We start from the raw sequence: 17,865 nt of genomic DNA on the forward strand, positions 1-17,865 counted from the left end.
TCTCCTGCACCAGCACTTCTTCTGCACCAGCGCTTCTTCTGCACCAGCACTTCTTCTGCACCTGCACTTCTTCTGCACCAGCACTTCTTCTGCACCTGCACATCTTCTAAACCAGCACTTCTCCTGCACCAGCACTTCTTCTGCACCAGCACTTCTCCTGCACCAGCACTTCTTCTGCAGCAGCACTTCTCCTGCACCTGAACTTCTTCTGCACCAGCACTTCACCTGCACCAGCACTTCTTCTGCACCAGCACTTCTCCTGCACCTGAACTTCTTCTGCACCAGCACTTCTTCTGCACCAGCACTTCTTCTGCACCAGCACTTCTTCTGCACCAGCACTTCTCCTGCACCTGCACTTCTTCTGCACCAGCACTTCTTCTGCACCAGCACTTCTTCTGCACCAGCACTTCTCCTGCACCTGTACTTCTTCTGCACCAGCACTTCTTCTGCACCAGCACTTCTCCTGCACCAGCAATTCTTCTGCACCAGCACTTCTGCATCAGCACTTCTGCACCAGCACTTCTCCTGCACCTGCACTTCTTCTGCACCAGCACTTCTTCTGCACCAGCACTTCTTCTGGACCAGCACTTCTCCTGCACCTGCACTTCTTCTGCACCTGCACTTTTTCTGCACCAGCACTTCTTCTGCATCAGCACTTCTTCTGTACCTGCACTTCTTCTGCACCAGCACTTCTCCTGCACCTGCACTTTTTCTGCACCAGCACTTCTTCTTCACCAGCACTTCTCCTGCACCTGCACTTCTTCTGCACCAGCACTTATTCTGCACCAGCACTTATTCTGCACCAGCAATTCTTCTGCACCAGCACTTCTGCATCAGCACTTCTGCACCAGCACTTCTCCTGCACCTGCACTTCTTCTGCACCAGCACTTCTTCTGCACCAGCACTTCTTCTGGACCAGCACTTCTCCTGCACCTGCACTTCTTCTGCACCTGCACTTTTTCTGCACCAGCACTTCTTCTGCATCAGCACTTCTTCTGTACCTGCACTTCTTCTGCACCAGCACTTCTCCTGCACCTGCACTTTTTCTGCACCAGCACTTCTTCTTCACCAGCACTTCTCCTGCACCTGCACTTCTTCTGAACCAGCACTTCTTCTGCACCAGCACTTCTTCTGCACCAGCACTTCTCCTGCACCTGTACTTCTTCTGCACCAGCACTTCTTCTGCACCAGCACTTCTCCTGCACCAGCAATTCTTCTGCACCAGCACTTCTGCATCAGCACTTCTGCACCAGCACTTCTCCTGCACCTGCACTTCTTCTGCACCTGCACTTTTTCTGCACCAGCACTTCTTCTGCATCAGCACTTCTTCTGTACCTGCACTTCTTCTGCACCAGCACTTCTCCTGCACCTGCACTTTTTCTGCACCAGCACTTCTTCTTCACCAGCACTTCTCCTGCACCTGCACTTCTTCTGAACCAGCACTTATTCTGCACCAGCACTTATTCTGCACCAGCACTTCTTCTACACCAGCACTTCTCCTGCACCTGCACTTCTCCTGCACCTGCACTTCTTTTGCACCAGCACTTTTTTCTGCTCCTGCACTTCTTCTGCACCAGCACTTCTTCTGCACTTGCACTTCTCCTGCACCTGCACTTCTTCTGCACCAGCACTTCTTCTGCACCTGCACTTCTCCAGCACCTGCACTTCTTCTGCACCAGCACTTCTCCTGCACCTGAACTTCTTCTGCACCAGCACTTCTCCTGCACCAGCACTTCTTCTGTACCAGCACTTCTCCTGCACCTGCACTTCTTCTGCACCAGCACTTCTTCTGCACCAGCACTTCTCCAGCACCTGCACTTCTTCTGCACCAGCACTTCTCCTGCACCTGAACTTCTTCTGCACCAGCACTTCTCCTGCACAGGCGCTTCTTCTGCACCAGCACTTCTCCTACACCTGAACTTCTTCTGCACCAGCACTTCTTCTGCACCAGCACTTCTCCTGCACCTGCACTTCTTCTGCACCAGCACTTCTTCTGCACCAGCACTTCTTCTGCACCTGCACTTCTTGTGCACCTGCACTTCTTGTGCACCTGCACTTTTTCTGCACCAGCACTTCTTCTGCACCAGCACTTCTTCTGCACATGCACTTCTTGTGCATCTGCACTTCTTGTGCACCTACATTTCTTCTGCTCCAGCACTTCTTCTGCACCAGCACTTCTCCTGCACCAGCACTTCTCCTGCACCTGAACTTCTTCTGCACCAGCACTTCTCCTGCACCTGCACTTCTTCTGCACCAGCACTTCTCCTGCACCTACATTTCTTCTGCACCAGCACTTCTTCTGCACCAGCACTTCTCCTGCACCAGCACTTCTCCTGCACCTGAACTTCTTCTGCACCAGCACTTCTCCTGCACCTGCACTTCTTCTGCACCAGCACTTCTCCTGCACCTACATTTCTTCTGCACCAGCACTTCTTCTGCACCAGCACTTCTCCTGCACCAGCACTTCTCCTGCACCTGAACTTCTTCTGCACCAGCACTTCTCCTGCACCTGCACTTCTTCTGCACCTGCACTTCTTCTGCACCAGCACTTCTCCTGCACCTGCACTTCTTCTGCACCTGCACTTCTTCTGCACCAGCACTTCTTCTGCACCTGCACTTCTTCTGCACCAGCACTTGTCCTGCACCAGCACTTCTTCTGCACCAGCACTTCTCCTGCACCTGAACTTCTTCTGCACCAGCACTTCTCCTGCACCAGCACTACTTCTGCACCAGCACTTCTCCTGCACCTGAACTTCTTCTGCACCAGCACTTCTTCTGCACCAACACTTCTTCTGCACCAGCACTTCTTCTGCACCAGCACTTCTCCTGCACCTGCACTTCTTCTGCACCAGCACTTCTTCTGCACCAGCACTTCTTCTGCACCAGCACTTCTCTTGCACCAGCACTTCTTCTGCACAAGCACTTCTGCATCAGCACTTCTGCACCAGCACTTCTCATGCACCTGCACTTCTTCTGCACCAGCACTTCTTCTGCACCAGCACTTTTGCATCAACACTTCTGCACCAGCACTTCTCCTGCATCTGCACTTCTTCTGCACCAGCACTTCCTCTGCACCAGCACTTCTCCTGCACCAGCACTTCCTCTGCACCAGCACTTCTTCTGCACCAGCACTTCTGCATCAACACTTCTGCACCAGCACTTCTCCTGCACAGGCGCTTCTTCTGCACCAGCACTTCTCCTACACCTGAACTTCTTCTGCACCAGCACTTCTTCTGCACCAGCACTTCTCCTGCACCTGCACTTCTTCTGGACCAGCACTTCTTCTGCACCAGCACTTCTTCTGCACCTGCACTTCTTGTGCACCTGCACTTCTTGTGCACCTGCACTTTTTCTGCACCAGCACTTCTTCTGCACCAGCACTTCTTCTGCACATGCACTTCTTGTGCATCTGCACTTCTTGTGCACCTACATTTCTTCTGCTCCAGCACTTCTTCTGCACCAGCACTTCTCCTGCACCAGCACTTCTCCTGCACCTGAACTTCTTCTGCACCAGCACTTCTCCTGCACCTGCACTTCTTCTGCACCAGCACTTCTCCTGCACCTACATTTCTTCTGCACCAGCACTTCTTCTGCACCAGCACTTCTCCTGCACCAGCACTTCTCCTGCACCTGAACTTCTTCTGCACCAGCACTTCTCCTGCACCTGCACTTCTTCTGCACCAGCACTTCTCCTGCACCTACATTTCTTCTGCACAAGCACTTCTTCTGCACCAGCACTTCTTCTGCACCAGCACTTCTCCTGCACCTACATTTCTTCTGCACAAGCACTTCTTCTGCACCAGCACTTCTCCTGCACCAGCACTTGTCCTGCACCTGAACTTCTTCTGCACCAGCACTTCTCCTGCACCTGCACTTCTTCTGCACCCGCACTTCTTCCGCACCAGCACTTCTCCTGCACCTGCACTTCTTCTGCACCAGCACTTCTTCTGCACCTGCACTTCTTCTGCACCAGCACTTCTCCTGCACCAGCACTTCTTCTGCACCAGCACTTCTCGTGCACCTGAACTTCTTCTGCACCAGCACTTCTCCTGCACCAGCACTACTTCTGCACCAGCACTTCTCCTGCACCTGCACTTCTTCTGCACCTGCACTTCTTCTGCACCAGCACTTCTTCTGCACCTGCACTTCTTCTGCACCAGCACTTGTCCTGCACCAGCACTTCTTCTGCACCAGCACTTCTCCTGCACCTGAACTTCTTCTGCACGAGCACTTCTCCTGCACCAGCACTACTTCTGCACCAGCACTTCTCCCGCACCTGAACTTCTTCTGCACCAGCACTTCTTCTGCACCAACACTTCTTCTGCACCAGCACTTCTTCTGCACCAGCACTTCTCCTGCACCTGCACTTCTTCTGCACCAGCACTTCTTCTGCACCAGCACTTCTTCTGCACCAGCACTTCTCTTGCACCAGCACTTCTTCTGCACCAGCACTTCTGCATCAGCACGTCTGCACCAGCACTTCTCATGCACCTGCACTTCTTCTGCACCAGCACTTCTTCTGCACCAGCACTTCTGCATCAACACTTCTGCACCAGCACTTCTCCTGCACCTGCACTTCTTCTGCACCAGCACTTCCTCTGCACCAGCACTTCTCCTGCACCAGCACTTCCTCTGCACCAGCACTTCTTCTGCACCAGCACTTCTGCATCAGCACTTCCGCACCAGCACCTCTGCTGCACCTGCACTTCCTCTGCATCAGCACTTCTTCTGCACCAGCACTTCTCCTGCACCAGCACTTCTTCTGCAGAAGCACTTTTGCACCAGCACTTCTTCTGCACCAGCATTTCTGCATCAGCACTTATTCTGCACCTGCACTTCCTCTGTATCAGCACTTCTTCTGCACCAGCACTTCTTCTGCACCAGCACTTCTGCATCAGAACTTCTTCTGCACTTTCACCTCCTCTGTACCAGCACTTCTTCTGCACCAGCACTTCTCCTGCACTTGCACTTCTTCTGCACTTGCACTTCTCTTGTACCTGCACTTCTCCTGCACCAGCACTTCTTCTGCACCTGCACTTCTCCTGCACCTGCACTTCTCCTGCACTTTCACTTCTTCTGCACTTGCACTTCTCCTGCACCAGCACTTCTTCTGCACCAGCACTTTTCCTGCACCAGCACTTCTCCTGCACCAGCTCTTCTTCTGCACCAGCACTTCTTCTGCACCAGCACTTCTTCTGCACCTGCACTTCTCCTGTACCTGCACTTCTTCTGCACCAGCACTTCTTCTGCACCTGCACTTCTTCTGCACCAGCACTTCTTCTGCACCTGCACTTCTCCTGTACCTGCACTTCTTCTGCACCAGCACTTCTCCTGCACCAGAACTTCTTCTGCTCTTGCACTTCTCCTGCACCAGCACTTCTCCTGCACCAGCACTTCTTCTGCACCTGCACTTCTTCTGCACCTGCACTTCTCCTGTACCTGCACTTCTTCTGCACCAGCACTTCTGCACCAGCACTTCTCCTGCACCAGAACTTCTTCTGCACTTGCACTTCTCCTGCACCAGCACTTCTCCTACACCAGCACTTCTTCTTCACCTGCACTTCTTCTGCACCAGCACTTCTTTTGCAAAAGCACTTCTCCTGTACCTGCACTTCTTCTGCACCAGCACTTCTCCTGCACCAGCACTTCTCCTGCACCTGCACTTCTTCTGCACTTGCACTTCTCCTGCACCAGCACTTCTCCTGCACCTGCACTTCTTCTGCACCTTCACTTCTTCTGCACTTGCACTTCTCCTGCACCTGCATTTCTTCTGCATCAGCACTTCTCCTGCACTTGCACTTCTCCTGCACCAGCACTTCTTCTGCACCTGCACTTCTTCTGCACCAGCACTTCTTCTGCACTTGCACTTCTCCTGCACCAGCACTTCTTCTGCACCTGCACTTCTTCTGCACCTGCACTTCCTCTATACCAGCACTTCTTCTGCACCAGCACTTCTCCTGCACCTGCACTTCTTATGCACTTGCACTTCTCCTGCACCAGCACTTCTTCTGCACCTGCAATTCTCCTGTACCTGCACTTCTTCTGCACCAGCACTTCTTCTGCACCTGCACTTCTTCTGCACTTGCATTTCTCCTGCACCTACGCTTCTTCTTCTCCAGCACTTCTTCTACACGAGCACTTCTTCTGCACCAGCACTTCTCCTGCACCAGCACTTCTTCTGCACTTGCACTTCTCCTGTACCTGCACTTCTTCTGCACCAGCACTTCTCCTGCACCTGCACTTCTTCTGCACTTGCACTTCTCCTTCAACAGCAATTCTTCTGCACCAGCACTTCTCCTGCACCAGCACTTCTTCTGCACTGGCACTTCTCCTGTACCTGCACTTCTTCTGCACCAGCACTTCTCCTGCACCAGCACTTCTTCTGCACTTGCACTTCTCCTGTACCTGCACTTCTTCTGCACCAGCACTTCTTCTGCACTTGCACTTCTCCTGCACCAGCACTTCTTCTGCACCAGCACTTCTTCTGCATTTGCATTTCTCCTGTACCTGCACTTCTCCTGCACCAGCACTTCTCCTGCACCAGCACTTCTTCTGCACTTGCACTTCTCCTGTACCTGCACTTCTTCTGCACCAGCACTTCTTCTGCACTTGCACTTCTCCTGCCCCTACACTTCTGCACCAGCACTTCTCCTGTACCAGCACTTCTTCTGCACCTGCACTTCTTCTGCACCAGCACTTCTTCTGCACCTGCACTTCTTCTGCACCAGCACTTCTGCGCCAGCACTTCTTCTGCACCAGCACTTCTTCTGCACCAGCACTTCTCGTGCACCAGCACTTCTACACCTGCACTTCTTCTGCAGCTACACTTCTTCTGCACCTGCACTTCTTCTGCGCCAGCACTTCTCCTGCACCAGCACTTCTACCCCTGCACTTCTATTGCACCTGCACTTCTTCTGCACCAGCACTTCTCCTGCACCAGCACTTCTGCGCCTGCACTTCTTCTGCACCTACACTTCTTCTGCACCTGCACTTCTTCTGCGCCAGCACTTCTCCTGCACCAGCTCTTCTACACCTGCACTTCTATTGCACCTGCACTTCTTCTGCACCAGCACTTCTTCAGCACCAGCACTTCTGCACCTGCACTTCTGCACCTGCGCTTCTGCACCTGCACTTCTGCACCTGCACTCCTGCACCTGCTCTTCTGCATCTGCACTTCTGCACCTGCACTTCTGCACCTGCACTTCTGCACCTTCACTTCTACACCTGCACTTCTGCACCTGCACTTCTGCACCTGCACTCCTGCACCTGCACTTCTGCACCTGCACTTCTGCACCTGCACTTCTGCACCTGTACTCCTGCACCTGCACTTCTGCACCTGCACTTCTGCACCTGCACTCCTGCACCTGCACTTCTGCACCTGCACTTCTGCACCTGCACTCCTGCACCTGCACTTCTGCACCTGCACTTCTGCACCTGCACTCCTGCATTTGCACTCCTGCACCTGCACTTCTTCACCTGCACTCCTGCATTTGCACTTCTGCACCTGCACTTCTGCACCAGCACTTGTGCACCTGCACTTCTGCACCTGCACTTCTGCACCTGCACTCCTGCACCTGCACTTCTGCACCTGCACTTCTGCACCTGCACTCCTGCATTTGCACTTCTGCACCTGCACTTCTGCACCAGCACTTGTGCACCTGCACTTCTGCACCTGCACTCCTGCACCTGCACTTCTGTACCTGCACTCCTGCATTTGCACTTCTGCACCCACACTTCTGCACCTGCACTTCTGCACCTGCACTTCTGCACCTGCACTCCTGCATTTGCACTTCTGCACCTGCACTTCTGCACCAGCACTTGTGCACCTGCACTTCTGCACCTGCACTCCTACACCTGCACTTCTGTACCTGCACTCCTGCATTTGCACTTCTGCACCTGCACTTCTGCACCTGCACTTCTACACCTGCACTTCTGCACCTGCACTTGCTCTTCAGCTGCTCCTCTGCTCTAGCTAAGCTATAAAACTCGACATCCTCCTTCCTCAGTATTAGATCGATAAAGGCAGCTGCGCCGGCAACACACTTGTCTTACTCATCAACTTGATGGTATAATACCATTGTTCTACAGGAAATTACTTTTTTTGGTATATATTTAATGCTCGACAATTCTGAACTTCACTTGTCACTCTGCTGGAATGAACTACATCGATCATGTAGACTGACTCTGTATCGGTGTCTACAGCACTTAAGAAATTGTTTATAAAGTTTAGTGACTTCGTGGACAACATTAGTTTTTTCGCACGATTCTTTTTTCCAAGTTCGAACAATTAATATATTAAAACACGACCTAAATTACACGATGAAGTTAACTTCAGGGCCAGACACATTATCTTGACACTTTAACCAAGTTGGTGAGAGTTATTATCTACTTTCTGGATCCCTTAAAGGAACTTTTCCTTAATGTATTAAAAAAATTTTCCTGGCCATCTTAAGTTTTAATTTTATTGGACAGAGTTCGATTTAAACTCAAGGGTGAGTTGGAACTTTTGGTCTCAGTAAATCATCAATCGAGTTTCAAAGTCTGGGTCTAGCAGCTCTTGAGGGTTCTAAGCTCCGGCTCCTGGAGCTGTTGTGGCCATTGCAGTCCAGCTCTTGGACCTGTTGTGGATGGTGTGGTCCAGCTTCTGGCTTTAGTGCATTTCTGCAAATCACATACATCTACAAATTGCTGATATTCATCTACAAATCTCTCACACACTCTCACATATCTACATCGACATAGAGTTTTGAGGACCAGGGATGCATCTCTCACTAGCAGAACAACGGATGTTTACAGTATTTTAGCTTGTCTTACTTTTCGAGGGAGATTATTCTAGCCCTCAGCATTATTTTTCTTGTGGGATATTCTGGGAGAGGCGGCAGAGATTATCAGGCTTAGGGTCGTCTTATTCCTCAAGGTCGTGGCAGCAACAGAAGCAGAATAGTTTCAGAAGCCTCAGTGCGATACATCAAAAATTTAATCTAAAAATGGCACAGAGAGTTACAATGTCCAATAACCTTTTAAATCTTCAGTTTACCGAGATACAAACACTGAAAGATTGAAGACATTATTATCACGTTGTAAACATAAGAATAAATGCAATGACATTTATCAGAAAACGTTTCGTTTCTGGGAATTTGATAATTTTTGATGTAAAAATGTCAAGAATAAGAGAAAAATACAATCATAAAGCGAGCAGCGACGCCATGAAAGTCATAGTACGACGACGTTTATGATGGAGTCGTTGACTCCTGTCTTGTGGAGTTTAACTTTGTCGAGTATCAGAAATGCCAGTTGTTTATATAGGTTCTAGTCCCAACTTTTTCATGAACGGTGTTGGTGAAAAAATCAACGAGGCTCCCATGATGTTTTGACATTAAGATCGTGTGTGCAGTGTTAACGAGTTACGTATAATTGACATCCATTACAAAGGCTTCCCTACCGTATCAGAAATAAGAAAGCAAAGAAAAAAAGTCACAGAGTAACCCACTACGGGTATTTTTCTTCTGGGCATTCCATTTCTTCCTTCATGTCCCCCTGAGGCGAGATAACATGGAGGTGGGGTTTCAGTAGTGTGAGCCCAGGAGGTAACGGGTACCTCGTCTCCTGGAGGTTTACCGGTCTTCCAGAAGCTTTGTTGTATAACTCAACCCAGAATTTTCTTCTCGGGATAAAGGTAACCGATATTTGCCTCTTCGTGAAAATTTGCCGTTATTGTTTTTACTAACAACTAGTGACCTAAAATAACTTAATAAGTGACTTATCATTATTCCCATTTGAGGAAGAATTCCCTGAGAGGGAAGAACCCTTTAAGGAAGAAAGCTCTTTAAGGGACAATGCCCTTTAAGACAAAAAGTTCTTTAAGACAAGATCCTCTGTGTGGGAAAAAACTCATTGAAGGGAAAAAAAATCTTATTGAAGAAATAAATTCATAAAAGCACTGAAGCTGGCGAATTTATCCATAAATTAATAACGTAATAATTACAAGGCATGGATTAACACGGTCTATCAAAGAATGTTGACTTTTATGCCAAAGACAATGTTAAAAAAAGAATGACACTAAAGAACTTTCGCGGTAACTTACTGATGACTTTTAGGCTCCACCGTTTGTTGATGACTTTACGTGTGGCTGAGTGGTGAGCTCTGCACTCTGCTGTAACCTGAGTTATGTTGTGTGACTCTGGTAAGTGATGGGTCAACTTTGAAGACGTTACCCACCCGCCACCTTCATCTTCTCTCACTGTAGACAACCCGGTTCCAATTTCAGTCCCTATAACGTAACAAAGTAGGAAAAATAATTTTTATTAGGCACGAATAATTGTTTCTTTACGCAAATATGAACAAAAACATAATCGAAACTATTCAGTTTTGAATGTAAAATTTTGAGGAGAGAGATAAATACTGAGGATAGAGGTAACCATATCATGGGTGGGGTTTGAACCCGCGCCCAGTGGCTAACGCGACGGTCTGGAGATTTGAGACTCTCTGACCGCGGGTTCAAACCCCACCCGTGGTATGGTTTGTTTGCAATCGTGTCATTACGATTTCGTGAGTCGAGGACAGAACTGTTTACCGCTGCCTGCATCACGAGTAATATAAACTGTTGAGCATGTAAATAATAATAATAATAATAATAATAATAATAATAATAATAATAATAATAATAATAATAATAATAATAATAATAATAATATCTTTATTTACTACAAGTATATGTACAAGGTATACAGTCCTAGCTGACATCAGTGACATACTACTATATAGAAAGCCGCTTGTTATGCTGAGCATTTCGGGCAAAATAGGTTAATTTTGCCCCAGGATGCGACCCACACCAGTCCACTAACACCCAGATACAAATTTTACTGATGGGTGAACATGGATAACCGGTGTAAGGAAACACGTCAGACGTTTCCACCCCTTCGCCGGGAATCGAACCCAGACCCTCACCGTGTGAAGCGAAAGCATTTTTTCCACCATGCCACACTACTCCTGCTCTATACATACTATGAATAGTTGTAAATGCAAACACACACACTATAGTCCAGCCAATCTAGTTCGTTTGTTCATCAAAGTACAAAAAAACTACAATAGAATTTATTTGGCTCTGGTGTCCTGGTGGTTAACGCTCTCGCTTCACACGGTGAGGGCCTGGGTTCGATTCCCAGCCAGAGTAGAAACATTGGACGTGTTTCTTTCCACCTGTTGTCTATGTTCCCCATCAGTAAAATGGGTACCTGGGTGTTAGTCGACTGGTGTGGGTCGCATCCTGGGACACTGACCTAAGGAGGCCTGGTCACAGACCGGGCCGCGGGGGCGTTGACCCCCGGAACTCTCTCCAGGTAAACTCCAGTGCATTTCCATGAGGTCCCTACAACACCATACAAAAATTTCAAAGGGAGCCTCATTTTGGATGTGTCTAATTTGCAGAAATGCAGTATGGGATCAAAAATCAAGATTCACCAATATGTTTTTATTGCATCTGAGTTTAAGATAAAAACTGAGGGGAAATTTGAAAGTGAGAGAAAGGTGAGGGGAGAGAGAGAGAGAGGGGGGGAGGTGGGCAGTAACATGATACCTAGGCCTATACCCCGACGATGCCACGCTCTTCTACCAATAATATCTTTATTTACTACAAGTACATATATAAGGTATATAGACTATAGCTGACATCAATGACATACTACTATATAGAAAGCCGCTTGTTATGCTGAGCATTTCGAGTAAATTAGGTCAGTTTTGTCCCAGGATGCGACCCACACCAGTCGACTAACACCCAGGTACCCATTATACTGATGGGTGAACATAGATAACCGGTGTAACGAAACACGTCTAATGTTTCTACCCTCGCCAGGAATCGAACCCTGACATCACCGTGTGAAGTGAGAGCATTTGTTACCAGGCCACGGGCCACCACTATAAGTCTAATTTAATGATAAAGCCTGTATAGGCTAATGTATCATACCACTTCTTATAAGTACCTAAGCTAAGTTAGAGTTAGGCATAGAGTAATTTAGTTTAGTGTCTCCCATTACTTTCATCCCGCCCTACACTTAGGCTACCCACTTATATCAGCCTCTAGCGTGGGTGTCACCCACACTAGAGAGTATTATTGCTTCATTACAACTGCAGTAATACCAGGAGTGAGAACCTCACATAGTCCACTGTACAGAGTCCAGGTGTTAGCTGAGGACTTCGATAAAATGAATAAGATCAATATTCACTCTGTCTGGATATCGGCAAATATCACATCTATTATATACGAACATTACCTTGATATACCTTCAGAAGATCCTAGAGCTTTCCTGCGCGTTGTGCGGGAGTCACCTCTGCTGGTTCATTCTTGACCAGCATGGTCCAGGTTCATGCAGTTGAAGCAAACTGGTCCAGGTTCATGCAGTTGAAGCAAACTGGTCCAGGTTCAAGCAGCTGAAGCAAACTGGTCCAGGTTCATGCAGTTGAAGCAAACTGGTCCAGGTTCATGCAGCTGAAGCAAACTGGTCCAGGTTCATGCAGTTGAAGCAAACTGGTCCAGGTTCATGTAGTTGAAGCAAACTGGTCCAGGTTCATGTAGTTGAAGCAAACTGGTCCAGGTTCATGTAGTTGAAGCAAACTGGTCCAGGTTCATGCAGCTGAAGCAAACTGGTCCAGGTTCATACAGCTGAAGCAAACTGGTCCAGGTTCACGCAGTTGAAGCAAACTGGTCCAGGTTCATGCAGTTGAAGCAAACTGGTCCAGGTTCACGCAGGTGAAGCAAACTGGTCCAGGTTCATGCAGCTGAAGCAAACTGGTCCAGGTTCACGCAGGTGAAGCAAACTGGACTGGAGTCATACAGATGATGCAAACTACTGTCAGAGTCAAGGTGACTCAGAGTAGACTCGCTGTTGTACTGTTATAGCTGCTTGTAATAACTGGTAGACTCCTAGGTGAACTAGCATCCATCATTAGTTATGAACTCTTTAGTTATCCAACAGCTTTGTTAGATTTCAGCATCTCTCCTTCTACCGAGACACAGATGTGCTGGATATTCTGGAAACGATTTGCCTGGAAAAGAAGTTCTGCTTACATTGTGCTGTACGAGACACATTTCATGTTCTCGTACGTGATGTTATGCAGAAATATGGATCAGCTCATCTTTGATTGATACACAGATGTGCCAACAACAAAGAATACCGCACAAGTCAGACGTACGGTATCAGAAAGAAGACTTCTTGCATAATCAGAAACACAAACAGTGATTCATTCACCTTCTGAGCGACAAACTACAACAGTCTGGGAACACTTCTAACCACACGCAGCATGATACTGATGTTCTTGTTGAAGATACAAAGTGTTCAGCCAAGATTCTCTGTCCTTGTCGGAGATGACACCGATTTACTAATTCTCCTGCCAACACTGAGTGACATGATTTCTTCTTTGCACCAGAACCCAAGCAAGAATCAAGGGAATACCGGATATGATGTATCAACCAGTTCAAAGCATATCTTGGTCCCTCAGAATGTGAATATATTTTATCCACACTATCTCAGGACGTGGCACCACCTCCCATCTCTTTGGATTAGGCAAAAAACTTGGTCTTTAAGAGAATAAAGACTGGATCATACTTGATCGAGTAAGCCAGTGGTCAACAACTCATTGTCTACTGAAAAGGAAAAAAATAATTAGAGCAGTGGCAAGGACACAAGTAAGCCAGTATGGTGGACACCACCATGATACTCAAGATCTTCATGGTGGTGGACACCATGAAGATCTTAATCATCTACGCTGCAGAACTTCCACAAGACAAGGTGGCATGGAGTCCAACATATGAGGAGCCACAGTCCGCCTCTTACATCGTCTGCTGCAAAATACCATAGCATCTTGGTGAACTTCCAGATCATAAAATTGCAAGGACCTTGATCCTGAGTGATGGGGTTGATCTGCAGTAGGTGGCAAGCATCAGCTCCACCAGGTATGTCACACACATATAGTCATGCCCTCTTGAACAGTGAACCAGATGCTAAGAGTGTAACAAGCGGGGGCCCCTTTGTTATGCTAGCACCTTGGTTCAACCAGCCAATCAAAACGAAGCCCATAAAGTTGTGAAACAGTGATGGAGACTCGTGACTCTTCAAGTCTGTTCCCCCAACAGTTCTCACTGTGTCTCTTGCTTATACATATTATATATAAACTGAACGTACACTAGCATGGTGTTTGGTGAAGGAAATATATTTAAATATTTACTCACTGCTGCCTTTTGCTCGTTCCTCTTTTCTACCATCGGTTATCATGCTACAACCAGGTGCGCAGTCCACCAGACTACACCTGTGTTCCTAATACCAGGGTCCTTACAAGTGATATACCACAGTTACAAAAAGGAATGTAGCACTAAGTGCTGCGCTTGCTTCAATTTATTCTGATGATTATTAATTAAGCTTGGTCAACCATACCAAGTCATTGTTGTTGCTGTTATTCCCAGCAGAGTGTAGGTAATAAGACCAGCTGCCTCAACACTCTTCCAAAGTATATGTCTCAGACATCGTATTATGATTATATGTATATTTGGTATTTTCAACACATAACTTCCTTAAATCCCTTATTGCAGGATAGCGTTGTAGTGTAATGGTGCAGGGTAGTGGTGCAGGGGAGTGGTACAGGATAGTGGTGCAGGGTAGTGGTGCAGGGTAGTAGTGCAAGGTAGTGTTGCGGGATACTGGTGCAGGGCAATGGTACAGGGTAGTGTTGCAGGATAGTGTTGCAGAGTATTGCTGCAGGGTAGTGGTGCAGAATAATGGTGTAGGGTAGTGGTGCAGGGGAGTGGTACAGGATAGTGGTGCAGGATAGTAGTGCAAGGTAGTGTTGCGGGATACTGGTGCAGGGCAATGGTACAGGGTAGTGTTGCAGGATAGTGTTGCAGAGTATTGCTGCAGGGTAGTGGTGCAGAATAATGGTGTAGGGTAGTGGTGCAGGGTAGCGGCGCAGGGTAGTGTTGTAGAGTAGTGGTACAGGGTAGTGGTGCAGGGTAATGTTGCAGAGTAGTGGTGCAGGGTAATGGTGCAGGGTAGTGGTGCAGGGTAATGGGGCAGGGTAGTGGTGCAGGTCAATGATACAGGGTAGTGGTGCAGGGTAGTGTAGCAGAGTATTGTTTCAGGGTAGTGGTGCAGGGTAATGGTGTATGGTAGTGGTGCAAGGTAGTGGTGCAGAGTAGTGGTGCAGAGTAGTGGTGCAGAGTAGTGGTGCAGAGAAGTGGTGCAGGGTAGTGTTGCAGGGTAGTGGTGCAGAGTAGTGGTGCAGAGTAGTGGTGCAGGGTAGTGGTGCAGGGTAGGGGTGCAGAGTAGTGGTGCAGAGTAGTGGTGCAGAGTAGTGGTGCAGAGTTGTGGTGCAGAGTAGTGTTGCAGGGTAGTGGTGCAGGGTAGTGGTGCAAGGTAGTGGTGCAGAGTAGTGGTGCAGAGTAGTGGTGCAGGGTAATGGTGCAGGGTAGTGGTGCAGGGTAGTGGGGCAGGGTAGTGGTGCAGGGCAATGATACAGGGTAGTGGTGCAGGGTAGTGTAGCAGAGTATTGTTTCAGGGTAGTGGTGCAGGGTAATGGTGTATGGTAGTGGTGCAAGGTAGTGGTGCAGAGTAGTGGTGCAGAGTAGTGGTGCAGAGTAGTGGTGCAGGGTAGTGGTGCAGGGTAGTGGTGCAGAGTAGTGATGCAGAGTAGTGGTGCAGGGTAGTGGTGCAGGGTAGGGGTGCAGGGTAGGGGTGCAGAGTAGTGGTGCAGAGTAGTGGTGCAGAGTAGTGGTGCAGAATAGTGGTGCAGAGTAGTGTTGCAGGGTAGTGGTGCAGGGTAGTGGTGCAAGGTAGTGGTGCAGAGTAGTGGTGCAGAGTAGTGGTGCAGAGTAGTGGTGCAGAGTAGTGGTGCAAAGTAGTGGTGCAGAATAGTGGTGCAGAATAGTGGTGCAGAGTAGTAGTGCAGAGTAGTGGTGCAGAGTAGTGGTGCAGAGTAGTGGTGCAGAGTAGTGGTGCAGAGTAGTGGTGCAGGGTAGTGGTGCAGGGTAGGGGTGCAGAGTAGTGGTGCAGAGTAGTGGTGCAGAGTAGTGGTGCAGAGTAGTGGTGCAGAGTAGTGTTGCAGGGTAGTGGTGCAGGGTAGTGGTGCAAGGTAGTGGTGCAGAGTAGTGGTGCAGAGTAGTGGTGCAGGGTAATGGTGCAGGGTAGTGGTGCAGGGTAATGGTGCAGGGTAGTGGTGCAGGGTAATGGGGCAGGGTAGTGGTGCAGGGCAATGACACAGAGTAGTGGTGCAGGGTAGTGTAGCAGAGTATTGTTTCAGGGTAGTGGTGCAGGGTAATGGTGTATGGTAGTGGTGCAAGGTAGTGGTGCAGAGTAGTGGTGCAGAGTAGTGGTGCAGAGTAGTGGTGCAGGGTAGTGGTGCAGGGTACTGGTGCAGAGTAGTGTTGCAGGGTAGTGGTGAAGGGTAGGGGTGCAGAGTAGTGGTGCAGAGTAGTGGTGCAGAGTAGTGGTGCAGAATAGTGGTGCAGAGTAGTGTTGCAGGGTAGTGGTGCAGGGTAGTGGTGCAAGGTAGTGGTGCAGAGTAGTGGTGCAGAGTAGTGGTGCAGAGTAGTGGTGCAGAGTAGTGGTGCAGAGTAGTGGTGTAGAGTAGTGGTGCAGAATAGTGGTGCAGAGTAGTAGTGCAGAGTAGTGGTGCAGAGTAGTGGTGCAGAGTAGTGGTGCAGAGTAGTGGTGCAGAGTAGTGGTGCAGAGTAGTGGTGCAGAGTAGTGATGCAGAGTAGTGGTGCAGAGTAGTGGTGCAGGGCACCACTCGTCAACACTGCAGATTCCTTCTTCCCACATCTCTAATTGCCTAGCAGCTTTTTCTGACAATTTCTGACCGGACAAAAATACTATTGTTTCCCCCCGTCACGTAATTTATGGCCAATTCACGAATGTTATAATGCAATCCCAGTGTTCTAATTCATTCTAGGCCATATTTCTGTAATGATCAATAATTGTTTGTGCCTTCCTGTCTCTCAAAAAAATAGGTCATCTTCCTTTGATTTTGAATGACACTGGAAGTGCAACATGTGTTTAAATTTTTGTAGTAAATTATTATACAGAATGGTACAATAACTTGACCTAGTAATGTAGTCTATTTTGCCTTTATTTAGGTCTCTTGTAAATAAATAATTGATAAATAACTGGCTAATGAAACACCTGATGATTGTTGTCTGGAAGTTCTACTCTACCTGGAGGTTCTTCTTGGAGTTAACGCCCCTGTGGCCCGGTTGTCGATTAAACCTGGTGGATCAGGGCCGGATCAACCAGTCTGTTACTGCTGGCCACACTCAATCGAACGTACGAACCACAGCCCAGCTGATCAGGCACTGACTTTAGGTGTCTGTCCAGCTCCTTCTTGAAGACAGCCGGGGATCTATGGGTAATCCCCCTCATGTACGATGAGAAGATGTTGAATATTTATTCTTTATTCACTAAGTGTATTTATGGATCCTCTGCTTTTCACTTGGGGATGTTGCACCACCTGCCGAGCCTTTTGCTTTTGTAGGGCGGGATTTCTGTGTGCAGATTTGGGACCAGTCCCTCTGGGATTTTCCACGAGTAAATTTTGATGTATCTTTCTCGTCTTTGTTCCAGGGAATACAGGTCAAGGGACTTCAAACGTTCCCAGCAATTTTAAGGTGCATGACCGAGTTAATACGTGAAGTGAAGATTCTCTGTACATATTCTAGATCTACACTAACTTCCTTCATAAAATAATAACACTCTTGTCCTTTGTTCTAAACCACTTCTACGATACAGCTATGAATTTAAGATGAATTACCAATATGACAGTTTCCTTTTAAGATACATCATGGAGAGAAAGCGGAATTGATTAGAAATTTAGAAATTCAGATAC

At 48.2% G+C, this 17,865-nt stretch overlaps 1 protein-coding gene across 1 annotated transcript in view; it reads right to left on the bottom strand.

Moving 5' to 3' along the window:
* The window catches only part of LOC128689819 (nephrin-like), a 200,712-nt gene that overhangs the window by 93,298 nt on the left and 89,549 nt on the right, over positions 1–17,865 (bottom strand). Inside the window, exon 3 of the mRNA XM_053778311.2 lies at positions 10,085–10,270. Within this exon, the coding sequence (XP_053634286.1) occupies positions 10,085–10,270 (186 nt within the window). The remainder of the gene's footprint in view (positions 1–10,084; positions 10,271–17,865) is intronic.

The sequence above is a fragment of the Cherax quadricarinatus genome, chromosome 22, assembly GCF_038502225.1.
Source record: "Cherax quadricarinatus isolate ZL_2023a chromosome 22, ASM3850222v1, whole genome shotgun sequence".
Classification (NCBI taxonomy): domain Eukaryota; kingdom Metazoa; phylum Arthropoda; class Malacostraca; order Decapoda; family Parastacidae; genus Cherax; species Cherax quadricarinatus.